The sequence below is a fragment of the Pseudophryne corroboree genome, chromosome 4 (genome assembly GCF_028390025.1).
Source record: "Pseudophryne corroboree isolate aPseCor3 chromosome 4, aPseCor3.hap2, whole genome shotgun sequence".
Taxonomy (NCBI): Eukaryota; Metazoa; Chordata; class Amphibia; order Anura; family Myobatrachidae; genus Pseudophryne; species Pseudophryne corroboree.
The window spans coordinates 33,874,201-33,889,819 of record NC_086447.1 but is presented as its reverse complement, the minus strand read 5'-3'; the positions used below and the strand labels follow the sequence as shown (position 1 = coordinate 33,889,819).

The window sequence follows — 15,619 nt, the reverse complement described above, 5'->3', positions numbered from 1 at the left end:
GTAGCCAAGAAGCCAATCCATCCTGCACGCAGGTGAGTTCACTTCTCCTCCCCTCTGTCCCTCGTTGCAGTGATCCTGTTGCCAGCAGGAATCACTGTAAAATAAAAAACCTAAGCTAAACTTCTCTAAGCAGCTCTTTATGAGAGCCACCTAGAATTGCACCCTTCTCGGCCGGGCACAAAAATCTAACTGGAGTCTGGAGGAGGGTCATAGGGGGAGGAGCCAGTGCACACCACCTGACCTGTAAAAGCTTTACTTTTTGTGCCCTGTCTCCTGCGGAGCCGCTATCCTCCATGGTCCTTTCAGGAACCCCAGCATCCACTTAGGACGATAGAGAAATTTATAATTTACATATAAACTAGAAGAATTTTCTTGTCACCTATAAAATCTCTATGACTCCATCACCCTTGTGATAAACAAATCTGCACAAATAAGGGGTTGGGAATCACTACCAGCATTATCCAGTAGGTGTCACTATTGCTCAGAAAAAGTGAAATACATAAGATGCTATTTTATTTATTACTTTTTACCAGTTATTTATTTAGCTCACACACATTCTGCAGCGCTGTACAGAGAATATTTGCCCATTCACATCAGTCCCTGCCCAGTGGAGCTTACAATCTATATTTCCTACCACATGTGCACACACATGCTTTTACACTAGGGTTAATTTTTTGTTGGGAGCCAATTAACCTACTTGTATATTTTTGGATTGTGGGAGGAAACCGGAGTACCCGAAGGAAACCCGCGCAAGTACGGGGAGAATATACAAACTCCACACAGCTAGGGCCATGGTGAGACTCCAGCCCATGACCTCAGTGCTGTGAGGCAGTAATGCTAACCACTACACCATCCGTACTGCCCTGTGTACAATCACACAGCCTGCCGATGCTGGCGACAACTGCGGGGGTGTAAAATCATGCTATATATACACATTTTAGTTTTAGGGAATAAAGATCGTGAGCTCCCCAGAGGGCGAGAGCGCTCCTGTAATCGCTTAGGGAGGGGCAGGGCCTGTTTCCTATCACAGTATAACGCCATTTTTACACGTCACATGAAATCGAGCAATGCACTATGCAATTACGGAGAGTCCAGGACGTACCCTAGCAGCAGCTGGTCTTTGGGGTCCTGAGACACATAGACGAAATCCCTGCGGGGGAGAAACACGTCATTAAGGAGTCTAGAAGAGAGTGTGCGTGTGCCACACACCACATCTATAATACACCCCGTGCCAGATGCTACTTACCGCAGATAGGCTTTAGGCTTGTACCCCAAGGCCAGCGCTTTCTCCTCGGACATAATTAGAACGGCTGAAGCTCCGTCCGTCTGGAAGTAGAGAGTAACACTTACAGTAAATGACAGTCCTGCTGCACTAATCACCTCGCCCTACCCACTGCCCGGTGATGAAGTGTCACCGACTCCCGGAATAATTACCAGAAATGAAGAGTTGGCCGCGGTCACAGTCCCGTGGGGCTTGATGAACGCCGGCTTCAGCTTCGCCAGTTGCTCCATGCTGGATGGACGAATCCCATTGTCTTTATCAACCGTATCTTTACCTGGGAAGAGAGAGAGAGAGAGAGAGAGAGGAGTCAGCACGGACAGAACACAAGGTACACAGTCTGTAAGTAGTGCGCTCCAGACCGGGTGTACTGCTATTGTACAGGTAGCGGTGTGTTATTTATTTTATTATTTATTTATTTATTAACAGTTTCTTATATAGAGCAGCATAGACTCTCCCCAACCTTGCAAAGCTTCAAACGGACACTAAAAATCCACCTATTCATCAAAGCATACCCTCCCGATGCATAACCTAGTGCTGAAGCCGCGCCTCCACCCCCCTGCCTCATGCCGTCAACATCTCAGCTTTGCTTGCATACTGCCATCAGGCTACCTCCCACTTGCCTGCACCTCTTGTCATCTGTCTGTCGCCCCTCCCCAATAGATTGTTAGCTCTTCAGAGCAGGGCCCTCTTTCCTCTTGTTATCTAAGCCCTCGTCTCAACACATTTCACTCACAGCTCTCCCCTACTCAACGACCATCTTTATCCTGCTAGTAAAGGCTCATCTCCATCTATGGCCACCAGCCTCTAGTAGTACGATGATCACTCCCTCAATACTTACATCTTAGCTGTATTATGTCTTGAGAATGTATGGTGCTCTGTTACCTGTACTCTATTTCTGTTATTTATTTACTGTAATGCTATGTTTTGTCCCCTGTACTGTCCTTTGTACGGCGCTGCGAAACACATGTGGCGCCTTATAAATAAAATGTAATAATAATAATATTCCGTTGCGCTTTACAATGAAAACAACAGTAATAGAACAAAACTGGGCAAAAACAGACAGACAGAGGTAGGAAGGCCCTGCTCGCAAGCTTACACTCTATAGGGAAATAGCCATTGATACACAAGGATAGATGCTACCTATCGCATAATGGTCCACCAGATTGCTAGGTTCTTAATGGGTTGTATGATATGATCACCCAGCAAAGTTGGAAGACAAAATGTGATGTTATGTATATGTACAGAGAGGATGTAACTGGATAGGGAAGCATTTAAGGTTATGTGGGTGGGTCTGGAATTTGATGAGCTGTCTGAAGAGATGAGTTTTCGGGGAACGTTTAAAGGTTTGGAGACTAGAGGCAGGGCCGGCCCTAGGCATAGGCAAACTAGGCAAATGCCTAGGGCATTTGGTATGCTTAGGGGCACCCGCAGCGTCTGCTGATTAACATGATATGCGGCATGCCTATATTCTGTGTGTAACTGAGGCTGTATCTGCATACGAAATGCTACGTTGCAGTGTATTCCTGGAAATCACTGTAATGTAGCATTTCGTATGCAGATACAGCTGCAGTCGCACACAGAATATAGACATGCTGCATATCATTTTATATAGCAAAAGCTGCTTGTGCATCCTAGCCACATAGTAATGCAAATAAGATGCATTTTCATAAACAAAAGGCGCCCCAACGTTAGCAGAGCTGCCAGCTGACTCATGCCTGGCATGTCCTGCAGAACTAGCGGTGGTGCTAGGGGGCACCAGCCAAAATCTTGGTTAGGGCCGGCTCTGACTAGAGGTGAGTCTTATTGTGCATGGGAGGGCATTCCACAGAGTGGGTGAAGCCCGGATAAAGTTCTGTAATTTTGAGTGTGAACAAGTAACAAATGTGGATGAGAGACATAGATCTTGTGCAGAGCGGAGAGGTCGGGTTGGGAGATATTTTGAGATGAGTGAAGAGATGTATGTTGAAGCAGTTTGGTTAATAGCCTTGTACAGTGGGGCAAAAAAGTATTTGGACAGCCACTGATTGTGCAAGTTCACAAACTTAAAAAGGATGAGAGAGGTGTGTAATTTCCATCATAGACTTCAACTGTGAGAGACAGAATCTGGAAATCACATTGTATGAATTTTAAACAATTTATTTGTTTATTCTTGCAGAAAATAAATATTTGGACAATCAAAAAGCTTATCTCAATACTTTGTAATATAACCTCAGTTGGCAATTACAGAGGTCAACCGTTTCTTGTAGTTCTTGACCAGGTTTGCACACACTGTAGCAGGTATTTTGGCCCACTCTTCCATGCAGATCTTCTCTAGATAGGTTTTGGGGCTGTCGCCGGGCAACACAGACTTTCAACTCCCTCCACAGATTTTCTATTGGGTTGAGGTCTAGAGACTGGCTAGGCCACTCCAGAACCTTGAAATGCTTCTTACGGAGCCACTCCTTAGTTGCCCGGGCAGTGTGTCATTGTCATGCTGAAAGACCCAGCCACGTTCCTTCTTCAATGCTCTTACTGAGGGACGGAGGTTTTTGCCCTTAATACGGATCAGTCATCCTGTCCCCTTTGCAGAAAAGCAGCTCCAAAGCATGATGTTTCCACCCCCATGCTTCACAGTGGGTATGGTGTTCTTGGGATGCCATTCATCATTCTTCTCCCTCCAAACACAGCGAGTGGAGTTTATACCAAAAAGTTTGATTTTGCTCTCATCTGACCACATTACATTCTCCCAATCCTCCTCTGGATCATCCAGATGGTCACTGGCAAACTTTAGACGGGCCTGGACATGTGCTGGCTTAAGCAGGGGGACCTTTCGGGCGCTGCAGGATTTCAATCCATGACGATATAGTGTGTTACTAATGGTAACCTTTGTGACTGTGGTCCCAGCTCTCGAGGTCATTGACCAGGTCCCCCCGTGTAGTTCTGGGCTGATTCCTCACCGATCTCAAGATCATTGATACCCCACGAGGTGAGATCTTGCATGGAGCCCCAGGTCGAGGGAGATTGTCAGTGATCTTGTATTTTATCCATTTTTTTTATAATTGTACCAACAGTTGATCTCTTCTCACCAAGCTGCTTGCCTATTGTCGAGTAGCGCATTCCAACCTTGTGCAGCTCTACAATTTTGTCCCTGGTGTCCTTAGACAGCTCTCTGGTCTTGGCCATGGTGGAGAGGTAGCAGTCTGACTGTTTGAGGGTGTGGACAGGTGTCTTTTATACAGATAACCAGTTCAAACAGGTGCCATTAATACAGGTAACGAGTGGAGGATAGAAGAGCTTCTTAAAGAAGAAGTAACAGGTCTGTGAGAGCCAGAAATCTTGCTGCTTGGTAGGTGTCCAAATATTTATTTTCCACAAGAATATACAAGTAAATTGTTTAAAAATCAGACAATGTGATTTCCTATTTGTTTTTTCTCCAGATTCTGCCTCTCACAGTTGAAGTGTACCTATGATGGAAATTACAGAACCTCTCATCTTTTTAAGTGGGTCAACTTGCGCAATCAGTGGCTGTCCAAATACTTTTTTGCCTCACTGTATGTAAGTAAAAGTATTTTATATTGAATTCGGTAGAATACTGGTAACCAATGGAGGGACTGACAGAGTGGATTTGCAGATGATGAACATCTAGCGAGGAAGATTAGCCTCGCAGCTGCATTCAGAATGGATTGTAGTGGTGAGAGTCTATGTTTGGGAAGACCGGTCAAGAGACTATTACAATAATCAATGCGGGAGATGAGTGGATGGATTAGAGTTTTAGCAGTGTCTACTGTAAGGTATGGTCATATTTTGGATATGTTTTTAGGTGCATGTAACATGATTTGGAGACGGATTGAATTTGTGGAACAAAGGACAGATCAGAGTCAAGGGTGACACCTAGGCAGCGAGCTTGTGGGGTAGGGTGGATAGTCGCATTGTCAACAGTTACGGAGATATCAGGTTGGTAACTACTGTTGGCTGGCGGGAAAATAATTAATTCTGTTTTGGAAATGTTGAGTTTGAGGTGGCGAGATGACATCCAAGATGAAATAGCAGACAGGCATCCTGTGACACGAGCCTCTACAGATGGTGATAAATCTGGGGAGGATAGGTAGATTTGAGTGTCATCAGCGTACAAATGATACTGAAATCCAAAAGAGCCGATTAGTTTACCAAGAGATGAGGTATAGATTGAGAAAAGCAGGGGACCCAAGACTGAGCCTTGTGGTACTCCAACTGATAGAGGTAGAGAAGAGGAGTTAGAATCAGAGAAGTGAACACTGAAAGAGCGATTAGATAGGTAGGATGAGAACCAAGAAAGGGCAGTGTCCTGAAGACCTAGGGATTGTAGTGTTTATATGAGAATAGAGTGGTCAACAGTGTCAAAAGCAGCAGAGAGATCTAGAAGAAAAAGAAGTGTGTAATGGCCTTTAGATCTAGCAGTGACCAGATTGTTTACTACTTTGGTCAGTGCCGTCTCTGTGGAGTTTTGGCCACGAAAGCCTGACTGAAGTGGGTCTAGTAAGTTGTGGGAGTTAAGAAAGTGTGTAAGGCGAGTGTAGGCAAGTCTCAAGTGGCTTGGAGAGACATGGTAGCTGAGAGATTGGACGGTAGTTAGAGAGAGTGTTTGGGTCAGAATTGTGTTTTTTCAGAATGGGGGGGGGGAGAGAGAGAGAGAGAGAGAGAGAGAGAGAAAGATTTTAGTTACGGTTGGGATAAGCACAGAAGCCAAAATTTTACTGACTTGTGAGGGTATAGGATCAAGAGGAGAGGTAGTGGAGTAGGAGGATGAAAAAAGGAGATTTATGGTAAGAACTTACCTTTGTTAAATCTTTCTGCGAGGTACACTGGATTCCACAGGGAATTACCATTGGGGTGTAGAGTTGGATCTTGATCCGAGGCACCAACAGGCTAAAGCTTTGACTGTTCCCAGGATGCCCTGCACTGCCTCCTCTATAACCCCGCCTCCAGGCACTGGAGCTCAGTTTTGTTAACCAGTCCAATGCAGTAGCAGGTAAAAGAGACGATAACAGTTAGTGGCCACAGACACCACATTCTCACGACAGGAGAAGGTACCAGCGGCTAATGCCATACAAACCCAAAGAAGCTAAGTGCATCAGGGTGGGCGCCCTGTGGAATCCAGTGTACCTCGCAAAAAGATTTAACAAAGGTAAGTTCTTACCATAAATCTTCTTTTCGGAGGCGGGGTACACTGTATTCCACAGGGAATAACATCGGGGATGTCCTAAAGCAGTTCCTCATGGGAGGGAACGCACTATAGCGGGTACAAGAACCCGGTGTCCAAAGGAAGCATCCTGGGAGACGGAAGAATCAAAGGCATAGAACCTAATGAACATGTTCACCGAGGACCACGTAGCCGCCTTGCACAATTGTTCGAGGGACACGCCACGGGCTGCCCAAGAAGGTCCAACAGACCGATTAGAATGGGCCTTGATAGTAGCAGGAGCTGGAAGTCCAGCCTGTACATAAGCATGTGCAATCACCATTCTAATCCATCTGGCCATGGTCTGCTTATTAGCAGGCCAGCCACGTTTGTGAAAACCAAAAAGGACAAAGAGAATCAGATCTCCTAAGGGAGGCGATTCTCTTCACATAGATACTGAGAGCCCGTACCACATCCAAAGACCGCTCTTTGGAGGACAAATCAGGAGAGATAAAGGCAGGAACCACAATCTCTTGGTTAAGATGGAAAGATGACACCACCTTAGGTAGATAACCAGGGCGAGTTCTAAGAACCGCACGGTCACGGTGAAAAATCAGAAAGGAAGACCTACAGGATAAGGCACCCAGATCTGAAACCCGTCTAGTAGAGGCAATAGCCAGCAAAAATAAGACCTTAAACGTAAGCCATTTAAGGTCCACAGACTCAAGAGGTTCAAACGGAGAGACTCTTGAAGGGCGTCCAGAACAACGGACAAATCCCAAGGAGCCACAGGAGGAACATAGGGAGGTTGAATCCGTATAACACCCTGAGTAAAGGTATCAACGTCAGGCAGAGTCGCAATTTTTCTCTGAAACTAAACAGACAAGGCTGAAACATGAACCTTGAGGGAGGCCAGACGAAGGCCCGAGTCCAGGCCCTGTTGCAGAAACGCCAGTAGTTTGGCAGTACTGAACTTGCATGCATCAAAATTCTTAACCGCACACCAGGTGAAGTAAGAATTCCAGACCCTATAATAAATCCGAGCCGAAGCCAGTTTACGGGCTTTCAACATTGTTTGGATGAACGCCTCAGAAAAACCTTTGGCCCTCAGAACTGAAGCTTCAAGAGCCACGCCGTCAACGCCAGTCGGGCCAAATCCTGGTAAACACAGGGGACCTGAAAGAGGAGGTCTGGGCGTTGAGGAAGTAGAAGAGGACACTCTATTGAGAGACCCTGTAGGTCTGAGAACCAATGCCGTCTGGGCCACGCTGGAGCGATCAGAAGTAGGATTCCTCCTTCTTGCTTGAACTTCCTTATTACCCTGGGCAGGAGGAACACGTACGGCAGCCGATAGTTCCATGGAATTGCCAGGGCGTCCACAAACGCTGCTGGAGGATCCCTTGTCCTTGTTCCGAAGAACGGAACCTTGTGATTGTGTCGAGATGCCATCAGGTCTACATCTGGTAGGCCCCACTTGTCCACTAGGAGTTGAAATAATTCTGGATGAAGGCTCCACTCTCCGGCATGTACGTCCTGACAACTGAGGAAGTCCGCTTCCCAGTTGAGGACCCCCGTAATGAACAATGCTGGTATGGCTGGCAGATGGCGTTCCGCCCATTGAAGAATCTTTGACACTTCCAACATCGCCATGCGGCTTCGAGTGCCGCCTTGATGATTTATGTATGCCACCGTGGTGGCGTTGTCCAACTGTACTTGAACAGGCCTGTTCTGTACCAGAGGAAGGGTCAGTTTCAAAGCATTGAACACTGTCCGCAATTCCAGAATATTTATCGGGAGAAGAGATTCCTCTCTGGTCCACCGACCCTGAAGAGAGTGTTGCTCCAACACCGCGCCCCAACCCCGTAGACTGGCATCCGCCGTTAGGAGGACCCAGTTGGAGATCCAGAAGGGACGACCCCTGCTAAATTGTTGGTCCTGTAGCCACCAGCTCAGTGACAGACGAACTTCCGGAGTCAAGAAAATCATATGAGACCTGATCCGGTGAGGCAGGCCGTCCCACTTGGCAAAGATTAGCTTCTGCAGAGGGTGAGAGTGAAATTGAGCTTACTCTACCATGTCGAAAGCAGACACCATGAGGCCTAGTACTTGCATCGCCGAGTGTATCGACACTCGCGGACGAGAAAGGAAGCATCTTATCCTGTACTGAAGCTTTAGGACCTTCTCTTGGGACAAGAACAACCGTTGGTTGTGTGTGTCCAACAATGCCCCCAGGTGCACCATGCTCTGAGCAGGGACCAGGGATGATTCCTTCCAGTTGACGAGCCACCCGTGGGCTTGCAGGAATTGGACCGTCAGTTCCAGATGACGGGAGGAGAACCTCTGGGGAGTTTGCCAGGATCAATAAGTCGTCCAGATACGGTTGGATCCTGATACCCTGACGGCGGAGCAAAGCAGTCATAACCACCATGACCCTGGTGAAGATTCGCAGAGCCGTGGTCAGTCCAAAAGGCAAGGCCTGGAATTGAAAATGTAGGCTGCCAATAGCAAACCGCAGGTATTGCTGATGCGACATGTCAATAGGTATATGTAGGTAAGCATCCTGTATGTCCAGAGATACCATATAGTCCATGGGCTCCAAGGCCAGAACAATAGAGCGAAGAGTTTCCATACGGAACTTGGAAACCTTCACAAACTTGTTCAGAGACTTGAGGTTGAGATTGGGCTGGGAGGAACCATTCAGTTTCGGAACAGCGTTGAATAGTACCCCCTGCCTCTCTGAGCCAGAGGCACCGGCACTACCACTCCTGTGTCCAGGAGGGATTGTACCACCAAATGGAGAGTTTTTGCTTTTACCGGATCCGAAGGGATATTTGTTGAGCAAAACTGGTGAGGGGGACGCTTCTTGAAGAGATGGCGTATCCGTGAGTGACGACTTCCCTTACCCAGGCGTCTGAAGTGGTCTGTAACCATACCTGTTACCTGAGCAAACCTTAGAAGTCGGCCTTCCACCCTGGGATCCCCCAGAGGGAGGCCCGTCCCGTCATGCAGCAGGCTTGTCTGGTTTGGAAGCAGGCTGATGTGCAGCCCAGGAACGTTTAGGTTTGGGCTTAGAGATTTTGGAAGTACAAGCCTGTTTCAGGTACGCCTGACCCTTTGCTTTACTTGAAGGTCGAAAGGTGGTACTCTTAGCCTTCTGAACCGAAGGATTAGTACTCGGCAGACATACTGTTTTAGCAGACGCTAAGTCAGCAACAATCTTGTTCAGATCTTCCCCAAACAGGATGTCTCCCTTAAAGGGGATAACCTCCAAGATCTTTTTAGAGTCCAGATCCACAGACCAACACCACAACCACAGAATCCGGCAGGCCAGAATGGACGTAGTAGACGCTTTGGCCGCCAGGACACTGGCATCAGAGGCAGTCTCCTGTATATAATGAGAGGCTGTGATAATATATGAAAGACACTGTCTGGCAATATCAGAAAAATTAGAAGGTAGCTCCGCTTCAACTTCTTGAACCCAGGCTTCAATAACCTTCGCAGCCCAAGGGGCCGCTATAGTGGGTTTATGCACAGCACCTGCAAGGGTGTAAACAGACTTCAAGCATCCCTTCACATGCTTATCCGTCGGTTCCTTCAGAGAGGTGACGGTAGTGACAGGCAGAGTAGAGGACACCACCAGACGCGGGACATGCGAGTCCACCGGTGGCGTTGTTTCCCAATTTTTACTTAACTCTGCAACGAAGGGATAACGGTCTAGCATCTTCTTAGACAGGGAGAATTTCCTTCCTGGATACTCCCAGGATTCCTGATGTATGTCAACTAAATGGTCAGAATGGGGCAAACTTAATTTAGTGACCTTCTGACGTTTGAACTTATCGGGTTTATTAGACGAATCTGGAGATTCAGATTCATCATCAGTTTGATAGCCTCCAAGAGGTCAGGAACATCCACCTGTGAAAAAGATTCCCCATCAGAAGCATCTGCATCAGTGTCTGAGGGATCAGTGTATACGCCATCTTCATCGGATGAAGTATCTGTAACATGCGTGGATTGTGAGGAAGTAATGACCCGCTTAGATGACCCTTTGGTCCTAGGTGGGCGAGGGTTAGGTTTTTGTTTAACCAAAGACAGATTAAATTGCTGTAACTGAGTTGACAGAGTATCTGCCCATGGCGGATTAACTGCAGGGACAATATGTGGCTGTAATGGCACAGGAGGTCCCACAGGGGGCATAAGTCTTGTTACTAGCGTAGTAAGCAAATTAGAAAGAGCAGCCCAGGGTGGGTCTTGGTGTGCCACCGGTGCTGCAGGCTGGCTGAGGGGTACTGAACCCCCCGTACCTGGACCCTCAGCCGGAATATTTTCCTCAGGTGCATCCGCGGTGTCAGCACTGCATGACGCAGGATCCGCCACAGATCTCCTGCCCTGTGTAGCAGACATTATGTGGGAATGTAGCCTTAGGGCATAACAGTACAATATAGCTAGACACAGTACCCGATAAAAAACCCCTATGCAGCATAACTGCAAATGCAGAGCACAAACAGAGGATTTAAGTGGTACTGTATATGGTGACTGAAATACACAGAGAAAAAGTAACAAGGTAGTATAACCTGTGAAACACTAATTAATAAAAAAAAAAATTGTACATATACACATACATACATACATACATACACCTGACGCACTTAGCCCCCTCAGGGTACAGAATATAGGGATAGTTACACAGAATAGGATCCACACAGCAGCAATTGGCACACACAGTCACATGTACAATGCAGAAATGATTACAAACAATAAAACTGCACTGGACTAGCAATACTGAGTAAAGTATGTCTACAGATAGAACAATGCACAGTAAACACTAGATGTATATCACAGGATACTTGTACTAAATATCCCTGTAGTTATGCACTTTCTCAACCAACACTGTCTAAACGACGTAGAATACTTAAGTGTCCTGTAAATGCACAGCGCTGATGAGATTAGATTGATTTCTGTGTTGTTTTGAAACAGCTGAGTTTGAGTGAGGCAGGTGGTTGGGGCCTGGATTTGGAGACATGTCACCAGCTTATAAAAGCAGAAGAGTGAGATAAGTATTTATTATGGTGGCTGATTGTGGTTGTCAAAGTAATACCCCTTTTCCACTAGCTTTTAGGAACACGGGTAAATGCGCGGGGGCGCGCATTTACCCGTGTTTATTCATAGTGGAAAAGGGTCCCCCGGCAAATTCCCGGATCAAGTGATCCGGGAATCCTACCTGGGTAGCTTGCCGGGTTGAACACGTGTTCAACCCGGTGAGCTGTGTAGAGTGAATGGGAGCCGTGTCGAGGCGACACTGCTTCCGTTCACAGTGTATGGGAGGGCGGCGCTGGGAGATCATGTGATCTCCCAGCGCCGCCCCGCCCGCGTCAGCAGCAGCGCCACCAACCCGGCAATATGCCGGGTTGTGAGCGCTGTGTGAAGGGGGCTGTAGCACGGGTCGCAGCTGTGTCAGGCGACACGGCTGCGACCCGTGCTACAGAGGTGGAAAATAAGAATTTACTCACCGGTAATTCTATTTTTTGTAGTCCGTAGTGGATGCTGGGAACTCCGTAAGGACCATGGGGAATAGACGGGCTCCGCAGGAGACTGGGCACTCTAAGAAAGAATTAGGACTACTGGTGTGCACTGGCTCCTCCCTCTATGCCCCTCCTCCAGACCTCAGTTAGGGAAACTGTGCCCGGAAGAGCTGACACTACAAGGAAAGGATTTGGAATCCCGGGTAAGACTCATACCAGCCACACCAATCACACCGTACAACTCGTGATAACTATACCCAGTTAACAGTATGAACAACAACTGAGCCTCACTCAACAGATGGCTCATAACAATAACCCTTTAGTTAGGCAATAACTATATACAAGTATTGCAGACAATCCGCACTTGGGATGGGCGCCCAGCATCCACTACAGACTACGAGAAATAGAATTACCGGTGAGTAAATTCTTATTTTCTCCGATGTCCTAGTGGATGCTGGGAACTCCGTAAGGACCATGGGGATTATACCAAAGCTCCCAAACGGGCGGGAGAGTGCGGATGACTCTGCAGCACCGAATGAGCAAACTCAAGGTCCTCCTCGGCCAGAGTATCAAACTTGTAGAATTTTGCAAACGTGTTTGATCCCGACCAGGTAGCAGCTCGGCAAAGTTGTAAAGCCGAGACCCCTCGGGCAGCCGCCCAAGAAGAGCCCACCTTCCTCGTGGAATGGGCTTTTACAGATTTAGGATGCGGCAGTCCAGCCGCAGAATGTGCAAGTTGAATCGTGGAGCAGATCCAGCGAGCAATAGTATGCTTAGAAGCAGGAGCACCCAGCTTGTTGGGTGCATGCAGGATAAACAGCGAGTCAGTCTTTCTGACTCTAGCCGTCCTGGAAACATAGATTTTCAGGGCCCGGACTACGTCCAGCAACTTGGAAGCTTCCAAGTCCCGGTTAGCCGCAGGCACCACAATAGGTTGGTTCAAATGAAACGCTGATACCACCTTAGGGAGGAATTGGGGACGAGTCCTCAATTCTGCTCTGTCCATATGGAAGATTAGATAGGGGCTTTTACAGGACAAAGCCGCCAATTCTGACACCCGCCTAGCCGAAGCCAAGGCCAAAAGCATGACCACTTTCCACGTGAGATATTTTAATTCCACGGTCTGAAGTGGCTCAAACCAATGTGATTTTAGGAAATCCAACACAACGTTGAGATCCCAAGGTGCCACTGGGGGCACAAAAGGGGGCTGAATATGCAGCACTCCCTTAACAAACGTCTGAACTTCAGGCAGTGAAGCCAGTTCTTTTTGAAAGAAAATAGACAGGGTCGAAATCTGGACTTTAATGGAACCCAATTTTAGGCCCATAGTCACTCCTGATTGTAGGAAGTGCAGAAATCGACCCAGCTGAAATTCTTCAGTGGGGGCCTTCATAGCCTCACACCAAGCAACATATTTTCGCCATATGCAGTGATAATGTTTTGCTGTCACATCCTTCCTAGCTTTTATCAGCGTAGGAATGACTTCAACCTGAATGCCCTTTTCCATCAGGATCCGGCGTTCAACCGCCATGCCGTCAAACGCAGCCGCGGTAAGTCTTGGAACAGACAGGGCCCCTGCTGTAGCAGGTCCTGTCTGAGAGGCAGAGGCCAAGGGTCCTCTGAGATCATTTCTTATAGTTCCGGGTACCAAGTCCTTCTTGGCCAATCCGGAATGATGAGTATAGTTCTTACTCCTCTCTTTTTTATTATCCTCAGCACCTTTGGTATGAGCGGAAGAGGAGGGAACACATAAACCGACTGGTACACCCACGGTGTCACTAGAGCGTCCACAGCTATCGCCTGAGGGTCCCTTGACCTGGCGCAATATCTTTTTAGCTTTTTGTTGAGGCGGGACGCCATCATGTCCACCTGTGGCCTTTCCCAACGATTTACAATCAGCTGGAAGACTTCTGGATGAAGTCCCCACTCTCCCGGGTGGAGGTCGTGCCTGCTGAGGAAGTCTGCTTCCCAGTTGTCCACTCCCGGAATGAACACTGCTGACAGTGCTATCACGTGATTTTCCGCCCATCGGAGAATCCTTGTGGCTTCTGCCATCGCCATCCTGCTTCTTGTGCCGCCCTGTCGGTTTACATGGGCGACCGCCGTGATGTTGTTGTCTGACTGAATCAGCGCCGGCTGGTTTTGAAGCAGGGGTCTTTCCTGACTTAGGGCATTGTAAATGGCCCTTAGTTCCAGAATATTTATGTGTAGGGAAGCTTCCCGACTCGACCATTGTCCTTGGAAGTTTCTTCCCCGAGTGACTGCCCCCCAACCTCGGAGGCTTGCATCCGTGGTCACCAGGACCCAGTCCTGTATGCCGAATCTGCGGCCCTCGAGAAGATGAGCACTCTGCAGCCACCACAGCAGAGACACCCTGGCCCTCGGGGACAGGGTGATCAGCCGATGCATCTGAAGATGCGATCCGGACCACTTGTCTAACAGATCCCACTGAAAGATCCTTGCATGGAACCTGCCGAAAGGAATTGCCTCGTAAGAAGCTACCATCTTTCCCAGGACTCGCGTGCAGTGATGCACCGACACCTGTTTTGGTTTTAGGAGGTCTCTGACTAGAGATGACAACTCCTTGGCCTTCTCCTCCGGGAGAAACACCTTCTTCAGTTCTGTGTCCAGAATCATACCGAGGAACAGCAGACGCGTCGTAGGAACCAGCTGCGACTTTGGAATATTCAGAATCCAGCCGTGCTGTTGTAGCACTTCCTGAGATAGTGCTACTCCGACCAACAACTGCTCCTTGGACCTCGCCTTTATAAGGAGATCGTCCAAGTACGGGATAATTATAACTCCCTTCTTTCGAAGGAGTATCATCATTTCGGCCATTACTTTGGTAAATACCCTCGGTGCCATGGACAGACCAAACGGCAACGTCTGGAATTGCTAATGGCAGTCCTGTACCACAAAACGGAGGTACACATGGTGAGGTGGGTAAATGGGGACATGCAGGTAAGCATCCTTGATGTCCAGTGATACCATGTATTCCCCCTCTTCCAGGCTTGCAATAACCGCCCTAAGCAATTCCATTTTGAACTTGAACTTCCTTATATAAGTGTTCAACGATTTCAAATTTAGAATGGGTCTCACCGAACCGTCTGGTTTCGGTACCACAAACACTGTGGAATAGTAACCCCATCCCTGTTGAAGGAGGGGAACTTTTATTATCACCTGCTGGAGGTACAGCTTGTGAATTGCCGCCAGCACTACCTCCCTGTCCTGGGAAGTAGTTGGCAAGGCTGATTTGAGGTAACGGCGAGGGGGAGACGTCTCGAATTCCAGCTTGTATCCCTGAGATACCACTTGTAGAACCCAGGGATCCACCTGTGAGCGAACCCACCGGTCGCTGAAGTTCCGGAGACGGTCCCCCACCGCACCTGGCTCCACCAGTGGAGCCCCAGCATCATGCGGTGGATTTAATGGAAGCAGGGGAGGATTTTTGTTCTTGGGAACTGGCTGTATGGTGCAGCTTTTTCCCTCTACCCCTGCCTCTGGGCAGAAAGGACGCGCCTTTAACCCGCTTGCCTTTCTGGGGCCGAAAGGACTGTACCTGATAGTACGGTGCTTTCTTAGGCTGTAAGGGAACCAGAGGTAAAAATGTCGACTTCCCAGCTGTTGCTGTGGAAACGAGGTCCGAGGGACCATCCCCAAACAATTCCTCACCCTTGTAAG

At 48.1% G+C, this 15,619-nt stretch overlaps 1 protein-coding gene across 1 annotated transcript in view; it reads right to left on the bottom strand.

The window, feature by feature from the left end:
* The window catches only part of HADHB (hydroxyacyl-CoA dehydrogenase trifunctional multienzyme complex subunit beta), a 65,282-nt gene that overhangs the window by 15,044 nt on the left and 34,619 nt on the right, over positions 1-15,619 (bottom strand). Inside the window, exons 10-12 of the mRNA XM_063914970.1 lie at positions 1,435-1,556; positions 1,247-1,326; positions 1,103-1,150 (exon numbers count right to left, since the gene is read on the bottom strand). Coding sequence (XP_063771040.1) covers positions 1,103-1,150; positions 1,247-1,326; positions 1,435-1,556 — 250 coding nt within the window. The remainder of the gene's footprint in view (positions 1-1,102; positions 1,151-1,246; positions 1,327-1,434; positions 1,557-15,619) is intronic.